General features: G+C 63.0%; 1 protein-coding gene across 1 annotated transcript in view; it reads right to left on the minus strand.

Annotated features, from left to right (window-relative positions):
- The window catches only part of AFAP1L2 (actin filament associated protein 1 like 2), a 95,129-nt gene that overhangs the window by 3,292 nt on the left and 72,736 nt on the right, over positions 1-19,101 (minus strand). The window contains exons 4-18 of the mRNA XM_056120528.1: positions 18,912-18,986; positions 17,605-17,699; positions 14,332-14,422; positions 12,432-12,515; positions 11,033-11,238; positions 9,906-10,085; positions 8,263-8,352; positions 7,126-7,210; positions 6,001-6,105; positions 4,199-4,410; positions 2,261-2,406; positions 1,504-1,612; positions 712-942; positions 458-632; positions 218-373 (exon numbers count right to left, since the gene is read on the minus strand). Of these exons, the coding sequence (XP_055976503.1) occupies positions 218-373; positions 458-632; positions 712-942; positions 1,504-1,612; positions 2,261-2,406; positions 4,199-4,410; positions 6,001-6,105; positions 7,126-7,210; positions 8,263-8,352; positions 9,906-10,085; positions 11,033-11,238; positions 12,432-12,515; positions 14,332-14,422; positions 17,605-17,699; positions 18,912-18,986 (2,040 nt within the window). The remainder of the gene's footprint in view (positions 1-217; positions 374-457; positions 633-711; positions 943-1,503; positions 1,613-2,260; positions 2,407-4,198; positions 4,411-6,000; positions 6,106-7,125; positions 7,211-8,262; positions 8,353-9,905; positions 10,086-11,032; positions 11,239-12,431; positions 12,516-14,331; positions 14,423-17,604; positions 17,700-18,911; positions 18,987-19,101) is intronic.

The raw sequence follows: 19,101 nt of genomic DNA on the forward strand, positions 1-19,101 counted from the left end.
CCCCGCAGCTCGAGAGTGAAGACCCTGGGGTGCACCGCCGTTGCGGGGCACACACGTGACCCCCCCCCCCCCCCACGGGTCCTCATCAGCAACAGCCGCGGCCACTGAGGGCAAGGGAGAGGGCAGAGAGAGAGGGCAGCACAAAGACAGAGCCGCAAAGCTGAGGCGTGAGGTGGGTGAGGGAGCCCCGTCTGCTGTCAGCCCTGTGCCCCCTCACCCGTGCAGGCCGCCAGGCTCTCCTTCAGCTCCCGCCTCTCCCTTCGGAGCTGCGCCAGGTGCGCCCGGATCTCCTCCTTCTCCCGCTCCAGCCGCTCCTTCTCCTCCGTGTAGCGCTTCACCTCTGCTTCTGTCCGGTTCTTGCCCAGTTTGATCTCTGCGCAGCCAGAGTGGGTCCCCGTGAGCCGGACAGGAGGGCCGTGCCCGCCTCTGGGCAACACCCCCTTACCCACCAAGATACCTGCAGTGGCCACCTTGAGCCTGTCCCTCACGGGGGAGCTGGCCCCCGCCAGGGTGCTGGCCGCCACGTCGGGGCAGCTCAGCGGAAATGAGATGTTCTGCTGCTCCAATTGGATCTTCACGGTGGTGCTCCTCAGGGGCGGCTCCCCGGGCTCGGGGCCCCCACACGGCACCTGCTTTGGGGGAACGCATCAGGCCTAGGCGGGTCCCCAGGAAGGGATGCTGGCCTGGTTCCTGCAGGGGGCTGGCCCATACCTGTGGGTCCATGCAGACGGTCTCTGGAGAGGGCCCGGGGGGCTCACCGGGGGTGGGCACCAGGTCCATGGGGACGGCCTCGGTGGGGGGCTCTGGCCGCGGTGGGGAGCCGGCCTGTGCACCCGCGGGGCTGTGCAGGAAGGACTTGATGGGTGTGAGGTCCAGGTACACACGATCGGACTCGCTCTCCCCGCCAGCGTCTGGTGCGGGGACGCCCACCTCAGGCTCCACCTGCAGGGGGGAGGTCGGCAGCTCTCACCCTGCCCGCACCCCTCCCGAGCTCCCAGGCCTGCTGGCTGGGCCCTCCCTCTTTGCTCCAAGGGGGAAGCCTCACCCCCTCCCCAAAGCCCTACTGACCCGCGCATCCAGCTGGTGCTTTCCTCACATAGCTGGGAGGAAAGGGGGTCACCCAGGCGCGGAGTGTGGTTCCATGCCCAGCCTCAGCGGTGAGAACGCCCTCCCAGCCCAACCCTGCACCCCAGCACTGAGCAGGGCTGCAGACCAGCTACTGGGACTCTCCTACACAGTGCTCCACAGCAGCACTTGGCCCCCGGTCTGGGTGATCCCCTGCTTGGACCCCCAGGAGGCTGAACTGTCCCTGGGAGAGGGACGGGAGGCCCACCCAGGTGGGTACCAGGGCACCCTGGGGTGCCAGCCCCGGGACTCGAGTTGTGGTGCCCCCAAAATCTCAACAGGGCCCCCTGCCGTGGGGGACACAACCCGGTGCCAGCAATGACCCAGTTGGCCAGCTTGCACCCCGGTGATGTCGGTGGGGGGAAGACTGGTCCTCACCGCTGGCGGTTCTGACACCTCCACGTCATCGTACAGCAGCTCGGGGCGGGCCTGGCTGGGCAGACCGTCGATGTACGTGTTGGGCTCCGAGAACTTCCTCTGCATCAGCCTGGAAGACACGTGGGCCGGCTGAGACCAGGGGGACCGATGGGGGCGCCCGCAAGTGTTGTTGGGGCTCTGGAAGTCTCGGGATGGGCCAGAGATGCAGACAGCACCTTCCGTGTCTCACATGCGGCCATCTGGCCTGGGGGGGGGGCGCTGCAGGGGGTCTCCCCCTCCCTTCCCAGTGTCTGCTCACTAGAAGGCTCAGTTCTAAGAACCTCTCGGAGAAACACCAACGCCCCTTCCTGCCTCGCCCCTCCTCCCCCTCCTCCCCACCCCCCATCCTGCCATCCTTGGGCTGGATGGTTCCCCAGCAGCAAACTGCAGCAGCCAAGGCCAGACCGTCTGTGCCTCAAGCAATCCTGGCCGGGGTGAGGGGGCAGCCCTGCACCCCCGCAGCGCTTCTCCCTAACCCTGCGGGCTCCCGGAGGAATGCAGGAGCACACCCCACTCCGGTCTCCAGGTGCTGGGACCCAGAGAGGGAACCGGGGGCGCAGACAGGCACGCGCAGGCGCAGACACAGCGTGGACCCCACAGCTGGTCGGCTGGTCCCCTGGTCCCCGGGGGGCCCTGGCTGCGGGGCGGTGTCCCCCACTCCCAGTGGCAGTGGCAGCAGGGCTGGGCGGGGGTGCAGGGCAGGGACCCTCCTGCTCACAGCAGCGAGGTTCTGGCCGCGCTCACGATGCAGGACACTCTGTCTGCGTCCACGTAGTCGTAGGTGAAGTCCTCGGGGTCCGTCCTGGAGCCCGACTCCGACAGCAGGAGGCCCAGCCAGTGGCCCATCTCCTCGGAGGACTTGGCCTGTGGGGGCAGGAGCTGGGCTGCAGGGAGACTCCCTCCCTGGTGCTCACCCTGCGCAGCTCTGAGAGCCCCTACACCGGAGACCCCCGGGATGGGCCCGGCCCCCCTCGGCCACCAGGTCCTCCCCAGCAGAGCCGAGTGAGCACTGGAGCTGGCCCCGTCCTGCTGAGGCTCCCAGGCACCCTCACTCCCGGGAACCCCAGCTCTGTCCTGGGCGAGCCTCACGAACCCGAGTGTCATTGTGTCCCCCCGGCCAGCAGCTGGAGGAAGCAGTTCCAAATCCGAATCTGAACCCACTGCCCTCTTGCAGTGATTCAGGCACTAACAGACATCACTCCCCTCCCTCCCAGCCTCATGCACCCCTGCCTTCCTGGCCTCACGCCCCCCTGCTTTCCTGGCCTCACATACTCCTCCCTCCTGGCCTCACGCATCCCTCCCTCCCTATCTCATACACCCCTCCCTCCCAGCTTCACGCACCTCTCCCTCCCGGCCTCACGCACCCCTGCTCTCCTGGACTCACACACCCCTGCCCTCCTGGCCTCACGCACCCCTGCCCTCCTGGCCTTATGCACCCCTGCCTTCCTGGCTTCACACACCCCTGCCCTCCTGGCCTCATGCACCCCTGCCTTCCTGGCTTCACACACCCCTGCCCTCCTGGCCTCACGGACCCCTGCCCTCCCGGTCTCATGCACCCCTCCCTCCCGGCCTCACACACCTCTTCCTCCCGGCCTCACGCACCCCTGCCCTCCTGGCCTCACACACTCCTGCCCTCCTGGCCTCACGCACCCCTGCCCTCCTGGCCTCATGCACCCCTGCCCTCCTGGTCTCATGCACCCCTGCCCTCCCAGTCTCATGCACCCCTGCCCTCCCAGCCTCTCACACCTCTCCCTCCTGGACTCATGCACCCCTGCCCTCTGGGCCTCACATACCCCTGCCCTCCCGGCCCCATGCACCCCTGCCCACCCAGCTTCTCACACTCCCCCTAGTGTCTACGCTCCCAGCCCAAGCTCTGCTGCCTTTCAGCAGCCATAACTCAGTGATCAGCTGGACCATGTATAAGCTGCTGCTCCCTCTCCCACTAGAATGTGCCCCCAGGACAGGGCGCGACTCCCCCCATCCATGCTTTCTGCTGCCAGGCTGGATGCATACACAGGCCTGTCCCTGGGAAGCAACTGAGACGGACTCTGCCACTAGGGGGCGAGATTGAGTCATATTGTTGGGCTCGCAGCCGCCAGGGGGCAATCTTGAGCAGTGTGGCCAAGGAGCCACCGAGGGGGGACTCTGCGGTGCCAGGGACCCTGCTGGCCTCTCTGCACAGAAGCCGGGCTGGGGCCGCCCGCCTAGCACCCCACTTTCCCACCTCCCTTTTCGTAAACAAAGCACCCGTGGGGTCCCGGGGGGGGAGCAGCGGGGTGGAACCCCACCTGCTCCCTTGATGAGAATCCATGAAGGTTCTCCCACAGCCCGGAGCTATAAATACCCCTCCCGCCCGCCCCACGACGGAAGCCACGGGCTGTCTGGCCCCGTAACTCAGCCACCCTGAGGTCGGGAAGGGAATGGAAATTTTGTAAAATGCCAACAATCTTGGGCAAAGGAAGTAAAAATAACAGAGAAGCCGTCAGACCCGGCCCTGGTGGGGTCACAGGCAGCCGAGGGCTGTGACCTTCATACCCTGCTGTGTCCCCATCCCCCACTGTGCCCCCCACCCCTCCCCGTGTCCCCCAACCGCCCAATGTGTCCCCACCAGCCCTGCTGTGTCTCCTCAATACTGTGTCCCCAGCCCCCGCGGTACCTCCAGTTTCACCAGCTCCTCGCCTTTGTGGAGGATGCGGAAGGAGTAGAGGTGGTCCGGGCTGGGGTCTGGGACCACCTCGCAGCCACCCAGGCTGACGGGCTGCTGGGCCGCCCTGCTCCGGTTCCGGTCCTGGTAGAAGTGCAGGTGACTGTCCCTCACGGAGCACCAGCGGGACTTCCACTGGCCGTTCACCAGCACATTCAGGTAATCTGCAGATGGGACACGGCTGTAAGCTACTATCCAGATGCCCCTCCCATCCCTGAGACCCTCGGAAGCCAAGCAGTTCCGCCCTCTGGACTGGGGACTGGCTGAGGCATCTCCAGAGAGGCCCAGCTAGGAGGGCGGCAACCCTGCCCATGGCCTCCTCTGTTCCCTGCCTGCACCCAGGCAGCCTGTTTCTTGCCTCAGTGGGACCCCGCAGGACTGCACCCTCCGACTTCCTCACTGCACAGGGAAACCTCTCAACTCTCCAGCCTCAGGGTCCTCAGCTCCTGGCAGCCCCTCTGTCCCGGGCCATACTGAGCACAGCCTGTGCTGTCCTGCCTCATTTATTTGGGGCTGAACCATACCTGGGGGTGCTTGGGGCTTAGTCCTAGCTCTGTGCTCAGGGCAGGACCCTCTGCAGTGCCAGAGAGTGAACCAGACTTGGCCCAACCCCAGCGCTCAATCCTCCAGCCTCTGCCCCTAGAGGGACTGGCGTCCGCGCCTCCCTCGGCCACAGGACATAGGATCCCGGAAGCACGCAGTGCCCACATACCAGCGGACAGTCTCTGAGGGTGGGAGTTGGGTGCCCCCCATGCACGCTGCTTCTCGGGGTGGGAGGTGTTGGCTCCCATCCCGGGGCACGACCCTGCCCCAGCCTTTATGGGACAGGGAGAGAAGTTGCCCACGTGGGCCCAGCCCGGCCTATCACCTGGGCCACAGCAGGGGCAACACCAAGTCTCGGGAGGCCTGAGTTCCATGCAGCTAAGCCGCCCACTCGCTCAGAGGCTATGAGGGGCATGTCCAGCCTGAGGGCCACAGCGCACAGTCACTGCATCCCCAGAGCAGATCCAGGGTGCTCAGCCCACGCCCGGGCCACGCATGACTCTAGCCGACTGGAAGGGTTGGGTGCAGGTTCTCTCAGGCTGGGTCTGCCCTGCCTGTGTGACAGCCCAAAGCTGAACCTTGGCAACCCCCAGGGAGCAGGACAGGCGCCACGGAACCCCAGACACTGAGCAATTAGTCAGTGGTGCTCCCACGCTGAGATGGAGGGGTGCCCCCAGAGGCGCCCAGAGCTGACGGGTCCAGCTGGGCTGATCCCTGGCTGGAGAACTGGAGATCCCCGACCCACTCCCTCAACCAGCCTCACAGAGCAGCAGGAAATGGGGTTTCGGGGTGCCCAAAGATGGGTCCTGCCACGGGTGCCAGTCCAGAAGAGGTGACTGGGGCCCAGGAAGCTAGTTCGAGTCACTGAGTGGCTAAAGTTTTCTTTCACCAAGTCCCGTGAGGACTTACAGCCCCGACGGGGAGCAGCCTGTGGTATGGGCAGGACGGGCTGAAGAGCCCTGGGGGTGCCCGCCTTGCACGCCAATGGCTGAGTTCAATCCCTGCCACCCAAAATGGTCCCCCGAGCACCTCTGGGAGTGATCCCTGAGCACAGAACCAGAAGCAGCCCGAGCATTGGTGTGGCGAGTCCTTCTCTAGCTCACAGCCTCAGGCTGGCCTGTCCCCACTGTCCTCACCCATGGGTGCCCCCGCTGTCACCAAGACCAACACAGGATGCTGCTGTGAGTCAGGGACCCTCCGCCCGCCCTTACTGGCTGTCTCCAGGGACCGCTCCGGGGGCTCCAGCGAGGAGGATTTCTTCCGGCCCAGGTTCATGAGGTTGCTCAGTTTGAGGCCAGCGGAACTCTTCTTCTTGACTGTCAAGGTGGGAAGGAAAAGCTGTCAGTGTCGGGGCACGCAGTCCCCGGTCCTGTGCCCTCGGGAACCAGGACCACTTTCTGCACACGCATGCAGCACACACACACGCACACGTGCACATATGCATGCAGACACACAGGCATGCACACACACAGTCAGGTGCACATGCACACACACATGCACAATCACAGACACACATACACATGCAGGCACACACGCATGCACACAGGGGTGCACATGCACATGCACACACACGTGCACACACACACGCACACACACATGCAGGCACACCACAGGCATGCACACACGCAGTCAGGTGCACACATGCACAATCACACACAATCACAGAAACATATGTAGGCACACACATGCACACATGCAGTCAGGGGTGCACATGCACGCACACATGCACGCATACATGCACACACATGCACGCACACATGCATGCACACATGCACGCACACATGCACGCACACATGCAGGCACACCACAGGCATGCACACACGTAGTCAGGTGCACACATGCACAATCACACACAATCACAGACACACACATGCAGGCACACACACATGCACACATGCAGTCAGGGGTGCACATGCACGCACACATGCAGGCACACAGGCATGCACACACGTTGTCAGGTGCATTCAATGCCCACATGCGGGCAGACACATTTGCAGACATAGGCATGCAGGCACACGTGCACATGTGGACTTAGGCAGACACACGCACACAGGCATGTACACATGCCAGTATACACGTGCATGCAGGCATGGACATGTGCACACACACATGCAGGCAGCCACAGGCTCACACATGTGCCAGGGAGCGGAACCAGGCCCAGAGATGGGAATGGGCCCGGGGGGGGGGTAAAGCAGCAGAGATCTGAGCTTCTCCCCTCTGGCCACTCGGCCCGGCCCCCTTCTTCTGCCAGAACTGCTGCAGGACCCCACAGGGCGCAGCCTCATGCCAGACACCGCCCCCTCCCAAATGGCGCTGAGAATCAGGTGCACTGATACCATCTTTGGTCTCGGGGACGTCCAAGTGGCCGTCGATGGGGCTCCCGTACTCAGAGGCGGGCATGTACTTCTCCGTGAGGTCGGGCTGCGGGGCAGAGGTTCAGGGTCAGCTTGTCTGAGCACATGGCAAGAGGGTCAGCAGTGGTGGCAGGCTGGCTGGCCCAGGCTGGGGTCAGGTCCCAGGGGAGACAAAAAGTTCCTGGGGGACTCAAGGGGACCTGCTTTGCCCCCTTCCCTGAAGTTCCTTCTCCCGATCCAGAATGTCCCCATGCTCCGGGCCTCATTCACAGATGCTCAGACGTGGAGATTCTGCAGGGAGCCGGCCCTGGGGAGGCGTCGGGGTCCCGTGGCTAAGGCCACCAAAGTGGGGACCCACACACTGCAGCAGTGTTGGGGGGGTCCCAAGCCCCTCCAACATGCAGGGGTGACAGTGTACCCCAGTTCTCAGTGAGTGCGACCAGCCCTGCGCGGAGATGGTTGGTCTCCCAGACTCCTGGTGATGGCCCTGTCCATAGCCCTGTCCCGGATGGATGAGGACCCCATGAGTCTCCAGTTCACCCCGTCCTAGAGAGCCCCCGCTCCAGGCCTCTGGGGACACAATGGGGGAAGAAGAGTCCCCGGGCTGGTAACCCCCAAGGTCTGGTCAGTCTCTGATGCAGGAGGACAAAGCTAGGGGCAGCCCCCTCTTCCATTCCACAGGGGCTGCCCCCCCCCATAGACACTCTGTCCTGCACACCTCCCCCTGCCTGGAGTGGGGGCCCATGGTGAGACTGTCCCGTGGCCACTCAGGCTCTGGGCACCTCCCTGCAGGTACTGGTGTTGGTGGGCACACAACATAGCCCCAGGGTGATGGCCCGATCTCAGCCAGTGCCAGCTCCACTGCCTGGCTCTGACCCACAACCAGGGGGGACCACAGTGCCCCGCACACAGACCCAGGAGCTGGGACCAACATCAAGACATCAAGACGATGCCCCCAGGCCCCCGCACATCCTGGGGAAGCAAGAGGCAAGAGAGCCTTGGAGGAAAGAGCGCCCTCTCCTGGGCGCTACGGGTGTCATGGCCGGAGATGTGTGTGTGTATGGGGGGGCGGCTGGGAGTTAGGGTACAGCGCCACTGGACTCCCGGCTGGGGTCCTACCTTTTGGCAGTTGAGACGCAGGGCATCTGGGGTGTACTGGTTCCCTTCGGACGTGCCCTCGAATGGCAGGCCGCTCACCTCCTGGATGACCTAGGGAGAGACGGGCAGGGGGTCAGCCGGGGCCCTGCCGTCCGTGCCACGTGAAGCAAAGCCCCCCAGAGCTGGGGGACACGGGGACAGGTGGGAGGTGACGCCCCTACCAAGGAGCAGAGTGGCTTCCGCTAGCCCAAGGGTGGCCCTGGGACCCAGCTGGGTGTGATGTGATGGGCATGGGGTGGGGGTCCCAGTTCCTGGCCCCCCACAAGCATCCTAGGGGTGAGAAGAAGGGAGGGGTCTGCAGGAAAGTCCACAGATGGCCCGGATGCCCCCAGCCCAGGGGCCCCTCCAGGCCTGCTCCAGTGCCAGGGGGCTCTGTCGCAGGGCTGATGGCCCTGGTCGGACAGACAGACAGACAGGGGTCATAGGGCGCCTGCAGACCATGTAGACCACCAACCCAGCACCAGCTCTCAGACTGCCCAGCACTGCCCATCCACCCTCCTGGGGAAGGAGCTTCTAACCGGCCACCAGCACCTGGCCAGGCAAGTGGCACTGTGGGACTCCCAGGGGGGGCGTCCAGCACAGGCCACCGCGCTGCCCCCTGGAGCCCAAGCAGAGACCCTGCATGCGCAGCTCAGAGCCTGCTGCAGACCCCAGCTAGGCGGGGCAGGGTATGGGCTCTGCAGAGAACCAGCAGGAAGGGCTGTGGGTGCTGCAGACCGTGGCCTCGCCACTGCCCAGCAGCCTCCAGCACTGGCCTGTGGCCCGCAGACCCCAGAGGGCATCCTAGGGACCCAGCCGAGAGGGGCCGGGAGGGCAGCATGTCCAGTACTGCCCAGAAAGGCATGTCCACAGGCATCCAGGCAGCTGTAGCCAGCCTGGGCCCCGGACACCATTCGGGGCAGCAGGCTACGGCTCTGCAAGGGCCCCTTGGGCCTTTCTTCCCTGGACTCTGGTCCCGTCTTCACTGACCGTCTAACCCATATTAGCCGCGAGGCGTGAGCATGGGCCCTCTGACCTGGGGACTGAGTCTTCCAGAAGCTTCCCTGCTCCTCGAGCAGCAGCAAGACTGTGGGGTCTCCGGAAGAAGGTGTGGGAGTTGGGTGGGGAGCACTGGTAACTGTTGGGGATGGTGTGTGTGTGTGTGTGTGTTCGTGTGCGCACTTGTGTGTTTGCATGTGTGCGTGTGTGCTTGTGTATGTGTGTGCATGTGTATGTGCACTTGTATGTGTGTGCACGCATGTGTGCGTGTATGTGCTATGTGCGCTTGTGTGTGCACGTGTGCGTATGTGTGCTTGTGTGTGCATGTGTGTATGTGTTTGCATGTATGCATGTGCGTGCTTGTGTGTGTGTATGTGTGTGTACGTGTGCTTGTGTGTGCATGTGTGTGTGTTTGCATGTATGCATGTGCGTGCTTGTGTGTGCATGTGTGTGTACGTGTGCTTGTGTGTGCGTGTGTATGTGTGCGTGTGTGTGCACATGTGTGTGCATGTGTGTATGTGCGTGCTTGTGTGTGTGTGTGCGTGTATGTGTCCACTTGCGAGTGCTGGCGTGGGCACCTGCATGCAAGGACGGGCCTCAGTGGGGGGGTGTCCGCGGGGCCTCACCCTGAGCCACTGCTCCGCCTGGTCCCGGCTCTGCAGCCCCAGCACGATGACGTCGGCGTTCATGGGCGTGATCTTCAGCTTGTGCTCCTTCTTCCGCACCTGCTTCTCCTTGTGCACGACGCTGCTGCCCAGCAGGCTCACGTCCAGCTGGGGGCTGTGGTCCTTGGACGACTTGTAGCACTGCCGGGGGGCAGGGGGAGGAGGCTGCTCTAGCAGGTCTGCAGGGCCCTGCTTGGTCGGCACCCTGGGCCGGGGCTCCACCCCTGCATCCCAGCACCCATGCCCTGCTCCTATCCCCCGGCACCCCGCAACCATGCCCTGCTTTGTGGGCACCCTGCACACCCCCTGCTCTGTGGGCACCCCCTGCCCATACTCTGCTCCCGCTCTCTTCTGCGCCCTTTCTCAACATCCCAGCCTTGAGGCTCAGGCTGGGGGACCCCAGCAGCACCCAGGACCTGCACCCAGGGCAGAGCACCTCCCCCCAACCATTTGCATCTAGAAGATGGGGGTCCCTGCAAGCACCGAATGGGGCCAGCACTGAGCTGCCCGGTGGAGAGAGGTAGAGCAAGGGGTCTCTGAGGCCCTCAGGATCACCCACCAGGTCAGCTGTGGTAGACATGGCCGAGTGTGCGGGGAAATCTTTCCCAAGGCCTTTGTGGGTCCCACAAAATGGCTCAACTTCTGAAGAGATGCCTGAGGTTGAGCCCCTGCAGGCCATGACCAGGGCTGGGTGGGGCAATGGGTGGGGAGGGGGTGTGCCCTGGCTGGGTAGTAGGTGCCACACGGCACCTGGCATAGACCCCCAACACAAAGATCCCGTGTAGCCCCTTCCAGGATGCCGGCCAGCTGGGCTCAGGCCCCACGGGGAACGGACGGCTGTAATCACTGGTGTCCCAAACCCTCAGTCCCGGGCATTCTGTCGGGGGCAGGGCTTGTGAGGTCCCGGGTTCAATGCCCAGCGCCACACCAACGCCAAGCCCGCTGCTGCGTGTGTATAACCCCACCCACACCTGCAGTCCTGGGAGGAGTCACACCTGATTTCTAGGCCCCACTGGGCACTGCCCCAAACCCGGTGCCCCCCCCCCCCCGACCCCCCAGGAAGCGGGCAGGCCGCATGGCCGACTGACCAGCAGCCGGGAGTCCCTGATGACGCACAGCTGCTTGGCCCACTGGCCCAGCCACTTCTTCCGCCACAGGAAGGCACAGATGCGGGCATCACGCATCAGCTCGATGCTGGCCTCAGGTGAGGGCCACTGGTGGGGTGCGGACTTGCTCCTGCTGTTCTCCTCCTCATCGTACGACTCGTAGGAGCTGCTCACGGCCTCCCCGTCCTCTGCAAAGAAGCCAGGCTTGGTCCCAGGCCGAACACCACCGGAAACTTCTAGAAGGTCAGGTCGGGGTCCTCCCGGTCCCAGCACGCCAGCTGGTTCCGGAAGGTGCAGGCAGCGTGGGGGACCCCAGGCCATACTCCCCTGTCCCCTCCTCCCATGCCCTGCGGTCCCCCGCCCAGCTGGGCCCTGGAGCAGGTCTTGCCACCAGCAAGCACACACAGGGCAGAGTTCCCGGCCTGGCCATGGCCATGGCCAAAACCCACAGTCTGCCCCTGTGCCTCCTCCAGTCCTGTTACCACGGAGTCCACCTGGGGCAGATACTGCCCGCAGACACCCACTGGCCTCGCACAAGCTGGTGCCCTACTCTTGGGGCCCTCTGTCATCTAACGCGAGGAAGGGGCTAGTGCCAGGAAGCAGCTACGGGGTGTCACCCCTGGCTTCTTCCTGGGCTGTGAGACCCCCAGAACACTCCCAGGTGGAGCCCAGGGCCCTGGCATGCTGGCCCTGAGCAGGGAACCAGTCGGCCGTTGGCTGAGTGGTTCCAGGAGTGTCCCCGGCCCCCTGAGCACCCTTGGGAGGCTCTACTGATGGACGAAGGTGTCCCTGCCACTGGGCACAGGTCCCTCCTTCTCACCCACACCCGCGACCCAGGCCGCGGCTCGGGAGAAGGCTGTCTGCAGGGAGCACCAGCCCCTCGCTCCATGGCAGCAGGGAGAATTCTCACCTGCCACCCACCTTCAGGGACGCAGTCACACGGGGGCACAGGGCTACCCAGAGCGGCCGGGGTGAGTGGGCAGAAGGGCTGACATGGTGTTCCTGACAGCCCAGAGCCCGGACCAGGACGACTGGCATGCAGAGAAGCCCCCACACACATCCCAAGGGGGCCTGGGTGAGCACCACATTCCGGTGGTTTAGGGGAAGAAACTGAGGTCAGAGGGCACTCGGAGGGTCAAGGGTTGAGAAATGATCCAATGCGGACGGTCTTCCAGCTCCCAGAAGTCACAGGGTGAAAAGGAGCGGAGGGAAGGTGACCCCGTGCTCTCTCCTGACTGCACCCCTCCATGGCCAGGCGGTGGGGGGAAGAGCAGACCATGCAGGCTCTGCACCCCCCGCACACGAGGGTGGGACCCCCACGGCATGCACCCCGTCTCTGAGAGGCAGGCACAGGCACCGGGTCTCCGGGGAGAAGCAGTACCCAGGGTGATGGTGGCGTAAATGACTCCTTCGGGCGCCTGCACCCAGCTGGGGACTCCAGTGGGGGGACATCGGCCGGGGCGACCTGTGTGATATCAGAAGGATGGGCAGAGGCGAGGGGGAGAGAGATATTCTGGCCAGCAGGGCGCAGGGGGGTGAGGGGAGACGAGACAGTGATAGAGATGTGTGTGTGGGGGGAGAGACAGAGATAGAGGAGAGACAGAAAAGGGACAGAGACAGACTGACCGGGGGGTGGGCACAGGCCATGCGCTGTCCACCACTTGCTGCAGGACACTGGCCCTGGCTCTCCCCAGCCCAGAGACTTGCAGGGGGTCAGGGGGCACCATTTCTGGCTGAATCTATTTGTTTTGGGGCCACACTCGGCAGTGCTCAGGGATTACTCCTGGCTCTGTGCTCGGGAATCACTCCTGGAGGGACTCAGGGGGTCGTGCAGGGTGGCCGGGGAGTGAACCCAGGTTAGCTGCACACCCTGCAGGCTCTCTCCCCGCGGTGCCATCTCTGCAGCCGAGGCATGGACACAGGGCTGATCTGTCCCCTTGGGAACAAGCTGTGGTCCTCAGGAAGGCTCGGCGCTAAGAGGTCAGGACCCCCAACCTGCCCCCACTGTGGCCCCCATGATGAACAGTCCCACCAGTGGGGTCTGTGGGGCCACGCCCCAGCGCCCCATTCTAAACCCCACTCGGGGCAGTTGTCGCAACTCAGTTTGTCCCAATCATCACCTGCCAGTGTCCACCCCCGCCCTCCGGAGCGCCCTGAGACAGGTCCGGGCTGGCACGGCCTCACCTGGTAGAGACCGAGAGAGACTGCGGGGTGAGTCACAGCTGCTGCCTCCCAGATGCGCCCAGACAGCGGGGCCACACCCTCCAGGGCCATCACAGTGGGCCCAGCACACCACACTCCCTGCCGTCCATGCAGGCCTTGGAGGGGACGCGGCCTCCCACACGGCTCCCAGGATGGGGGGCGGGGGGGTATCAGGGGAGAGGGAGCAGGGAGGGGGCGGCCCCCGCACAGGGTCCCAGGGGGCCAGTTGTCTTGGCCAGATGATGCGGGCAGGAAGGAGGACAGTGTCCAGTGGCCCCCAGAGGAGTGTCATGGCCACCTTGTCTGGGACCCTGTCTGGGAGCCTTTCCAGGATCTAGGCTGTTCTGTCCCTGCAGCTGGAAGCCCCTGGCCAGGAGAGATGGAGACAGATGGAGGTTGTGTGACACGTGGGCCGGGGGAGGAGCCTCACACTTGCCCTTGTCACTGAGGTTCCTTCCTTGCAGGCTGTCTGCTATACGTAAGGCAGGTCCATCATGGAGCCCCCCTCCAGACACAGAGGCCCCTTGGTCCCTGTCTTCTCTCTCCTGCAACTCTGGCTCCAAACATGCCCTCCTGGCTGCTCCTTCAACTGGCCCCGAATGCTCCTTCCCCAGAGTGCTCCTGCCGCAGGGCCTTTGCACGCACTGAGCTTGCTGTGGATTTCTGACCCCGCCTCCCAACTCATGCAGAAATCTCTCGGGATCACATGATCAGGCAGGTGGGTGCCTCACTTCCTCCCCGACAAGCCCCGAGTGTCTGTTCTCAGAGACTCGAGCACTGCTGAGTTCCCGGTGACTGGAAGCAAGCATGACCACAGCGGGGAGCACTGTGACAACACAGCCCAGGGCAGAGCCCGGGAACCACCACATGCTGTTCTCCTGGGTCCGACACCTGCTGCCCTTCGGGTACTGACTCCAGCCATGCCCAGGCTGGAGACACAGTGAACCAGCTCCCTGCCCCTCCCCACCCCTCCCACACAGGGCCCGGTGGCGTCAGCATCCAGCAGACCCGGGGCTCCAGCTCAGGACCCAGCTCAGGACAGGCTGCACGCAGGGGTGGGGGGTGCCCACCCCAGGTACCGTTCAGGGACGCGTCGTAGGGCTCGGCCTCTTCATAGTAGCCCTCCGGGGTGTCGGTCTTCGGGATGGGCAGCTGCTTGCGCTCTGAGACCTGTGGGGCAAGCAGACGTGTCAGAAGTGACACGGGGCAGCTGCGGCTGATGCGAAGGGGGGAGTGTGGCAGGGAGAGGCGGGAGGAGAAGGACGTGCGGCTGGACTCAAGTCCATGAGGCGAGGGACGTGGAAAACCACAACTGCCAACAGGTAGCGGGAAGACACACAAACACTCACACACATAAACATACACACAAACACACAAAACACAAGTATCAATATAAACACACACATATAAAACACATATAAACACAAAAACACATTTGAACACACAAACACATAAACACACAAACACATATAAACACACACATATAGACACACAAACACACACAAAGAAGCCACACAAACAGAGCATATAAACGCACACAAACACACATATAAACACACACACTGGACATGGGTGGGGAATGTACACTGGTGAAGGGATGGGTGTTGGAACATGACGTGACTGAAGCCCAGTCAATCATGACCAAGTTTGTAAGTGTGTATCTCACAGTGATTCAATTAAACATACATATACACACACATAAACACACACAACCAAACCTCAGAACATACTCAGGTACCCTACACACCCTACACCAACACACACACACACACACACACAGGAGAACCTCAGCAACACACACAGCTCACCTCCCCACAAACAACTACACACACCACTGAGTCCGACTGCCTCTCTCTCCCTCTCTCTGCAGAACAAGGCTCCAATTGTGTGTGCATGACCTGTGGCACATATGTGCATGATCCGTGACACGTGTGCGCATGATCCGTGGCACGCAGCAGAGTCGGGAAAGCTGCTGGGCCGTGTCGGGGGCAGGCCAGGGCAATAAGGCAGCCACAAGGCACCTGCCCAGCATGTGGCCGACACTGGCACTGCAGATGGTGCCCTAAGCACTGCCGGAAGGGATCCTTGACTGCAGAATCGGGAGGGAGCCCCGAGCATCACTGGGCGTGGCCTAACAGGCACACTCCCCCCGCGCTGCTCCCCAGGAAGGCGCAGGCTCTAGAGCCAGGAGCTCGTCTCGGGCGTGTTTACGCACTGACTCTGCAAATGTCTCAGCACTCCCACAAACTCGTGGGTGGCCATGCAGGCGTTGGTCCTGAGGCCACCAGCGAGAGACCGGCCGTGTCCAGGTCAAGTGCATGATGCCCGGGGCCAGAGCTAGGGGGAGATACGCCCTGAGGCGGGGTGCAGCACAATTGGGACCCAGAGCACTGAGTCCTGGGGCTGATTTTCCCAGGCGCACCTGCACCGAGGCACAGCCTGAGCCTGGACACAGCCCGTGGCCGTGGACGCCCTGGGGAGGATGACCCCCATGGCCACACAGAAGTGGTGAGCGGAAAACCCTTGTCTGTCCCTCCATGGGGCCAGCCATCGGAGGCGGCTCTCAGCAGGCGCCCTGGGAGACAGGAGGTCGCCCTGCCCAGACCCGGCTGCAGAAGGTCACACACAAGGGAGCACTGTTCACATGAGCCTCCGACGGCTTCAGTGTCATGGTGTGGCAGGCCAAGGGAGTGCCCTGGGGTAGAAACAGTGGTTCTAATGCAGTCCACCCCTGGCTTTAGTGATTTTGGGGCCACACCTGGTGGTGCTGAGAATCTGAGCAGCCCCAGAAGGAAGACCGTGATGAGGGGTTTCTGGAGCAGATCCCCTTTGCCCCCAACTGGCACCTGGAGATGACTTTCACCTCGTGCTGTTTCCCTTCCTGGGGCGTGTCCAGGGGTCAGTGTGAGCAAGAGCTGCCCAATGCCCCAGCGTGGTCTCCTAAGAGCCAAGAGGACACAGTCCCCTTGGCAGGGCTGCAGTCCCCCAGCAGCCTGACCACCAGATCAGCCCCCCAGCAGGCCCTGACCTCATGCAGGGGATCCGGGTCTGTGTCCACGCAGTGGCCTGTGAGGGCCCCGGGGAGAGATGCACCCAGCACCCAAGGACAAACTGCAGCAGTGAGAGCAGGACAGTGGGGACAGAGGCCGGGCTGCAGGCCACTGGGGGTCAGCCGTCCTGTCTGGGAGGGAGGGCCAAGGAGAGTGTTGGGGTGGCCAGTCTCTCCCTGTAAGTCTGGGGCCACTCCCCTCACTGGACACGAATCAAGGATGCCACAAGCATGGCCCAGCCGCCGAGACAATCTTGTGACAGACACCCTCATATCTCTCACAGCCAGGAATCAAGGGTCCGAGATCTGCAAAAACTTGTTCGAGGTCAAGAGGCAGAGCTGGGATGTGGGACTCACTTGTGCATGTGCTCTTTCACTCCGCCCATCTCTCCATCCATCCTTACCTCCATCCATCATTCTGTGCAAATATCACCATCCATCCTTCTATCCATCCACCCATCTACTCATCAGTTCTTCCATCCTTCCTCCTATCCATCCTTCTCCCCATCCATCCATCTCTCCTATCCAGCCATCCATTCTTCGTCCTATCCATCTTTCTTCCCTCCCTCCCTCCCTCCCCACACTTCCTCCCAGTCCACCATCCGTCCCAGCACATATATGCAAGCCTGGCCTCCTTCCTGTGAGCAGACAGAGGCCCGGGAAGTCAACAAGACCCAGTCCCTGCCTTGGAGGCAGCTCTGGTCTGGAGGCAAACATTACACGAGACCGCGTGTCCCATCAACGTGGGGAACTTGGTGGCGGCACGGACACAGTGGGGAGAAGGCGGAGGAGGACGCCTTCTGCAGGCAGGCCAGAGGGTGGGTGTCAGCTCAGAGCCGGGATCTGAGGCCTCAATGCATCCCTGGTGGCTGCTGGGCACCGAGGGGGGGGCTTGGTGGAGAGAGGAGGAGATGGAGCAGGAGAGGCACCCAGAGGCCACTGGGCTGCAGGGAGAGCCTCTGACGGGTTTATTGCCAAGGTCAGTGAAAGCCACGCAGGGGAGGGGTGAGGTGTCCAAGCAACTTGTGCTATGATTTACATTTCCAAAAGGCTGTGACCACGGGTGGACATGCCCAGTTCCTGCTTTCGTACTAGGGCAGAAGCTCAGACCGGGGGGCATTGGAGAGCAGCCCCCTTGCCCACCCTCCTCAGAGCTGAGGCACCTGCAGGGAGACCCTCAACCCCCCCGTGCTCTGCGCACAGGAGCCCAGAGGCCAGACCCTTGATGGACAGACCCCATGGCAACAATGGAAGCTCGGGGGGCCCAGGTCAGGGCAGCCAGGGTTCCAGGAGCAGCACTTACGATCTTGGGTGGCGGGAGGTCAGGAAGACTCTTCTGGGGGGCCGAGGAGTGCTGGGCAGGCTCCCCGTTGGTGAGCGGGCTTGGGTCCTGGGGTGCTGTGGGCAGCAAGTGGGAGAAGGCTCCGTGAGGAACTGGCCTTAAGCTCTCATTATCCAGGAATGTCTGGTCAGCAGCTGGCCAAGAATTCTATTTGAGCAGGTGCTAATTACCCAGGTGGGCGGCCCTGGGCCCATGTGGTTTTTCCTCCCGGAATAGCGCCCGGCTCTGGCAGCTTCCTCAGCGGGAACCTTGCGGGGATTTCTGACACCCTCAAGTCCACCTGCCTGGAGTCCGGCCACAAGGCCCCAGCACCTGGACACTAGACTGAGCTGCCTTGGCACCAGCCCTTTTGGCCCCATCAGCCAGAAGCCCTTGGGCATGAGAGGGCGTTTGCAGGAGTTCTACCACGCCCCCTGCACTGTGAGATCCTGGGTCACCAAACTCACCACCCGGGGTTTATGGACAAAACACCAAAGGCTCCAGCAAGCCAGGCCATCCCGGGGCATGTGGTGCAGGCAGATGTGACCTCGGGGCTCCCGGGCCAGTAGCTTGCACTCAACCAGGTCTTGCACTTGGCTTGGCTCAAGGGCTCAAGGCTTTGGGGTGCTGGGTTGCCCCTCTATGCCTTTGCTTTGGGGGCACTGGCTGAGGAGTTGGGAGATGGTGGGGGGGGGGGCGGTCTCAGCTCCCCCTGCTCTGCAAACCTCTGGGCCTCTCTGCCTGGCCCTCCCTCGGCCCGCCTGCAGATTTTCGAGAAAAGCAGAAGCAGCAAACAACATGTCCCTGTGGCAGTCACTCCCGTGTCGGCCTGAGAAAGTGTCCTTGATCCAAACGTGTGAGTGCTCCCGCAGCGGCTGACTCACCCTTTCCTCTCCTCCTTACATCCCCCTTGCCCCTCTAGACCCAGACTTCCCTACGGTGACATCAGCTTGACCCCCGGGCTGGGCCCCCCAACACAGCCCGCCACCGTCTCGCCCCTTTGAGTTACGACTTCCCATTCCTGAGAGGCCGGTGGGAAAACCGAGGGACGCGCGGGCCAGATTCTTCACCCATGACGGGGACATGAGACCTTTCAGAGACGAGGAGGCGGCCGGAGGAAATGGCCCCAAAATATATCAACCCAAAATACCATCGACCAAAATGGGACTTCCAAAAATAACTCCGTGAGGCCCAACTGTGGTGCTGGTGGGGAGGAAGTCCTGGGCTGACACCGCTATGCCTCCGGGGCCAGAAGTGGTCCCAGCCCCCCCCCCCGCCCCTCAATGTACCTCTATCAGGGGGATCCACATTCTGCTGATGGGGGACCGTCACTTTGTTCATATAAATGTACTCTTCATCGGCACCTGCGGAGGGAGAATCGAGACACGGAACCGTGTGAGTTCACGAAGGGAAAAAACTCCGGGGAGAGACAGCGGCTCCCAGGGGTCGGGGTGGGGGGGTCTGTCATCTGCCTGGCTC

This window comes from Sorex fumeus, unplaced genomic scaffold, assembly GCF_029834395.1.
Source record: "Sorex fumeus unplaced genomic scaffold, SorFum_2.1 ptg000043l, whole genome shotgun sequence".
Lineage (NCBI taxonomy): Eukaryota > Metazoa > Chordata > Mammalia > Eulipotyphla > Soricidae > Sorex > Sorex fumeus.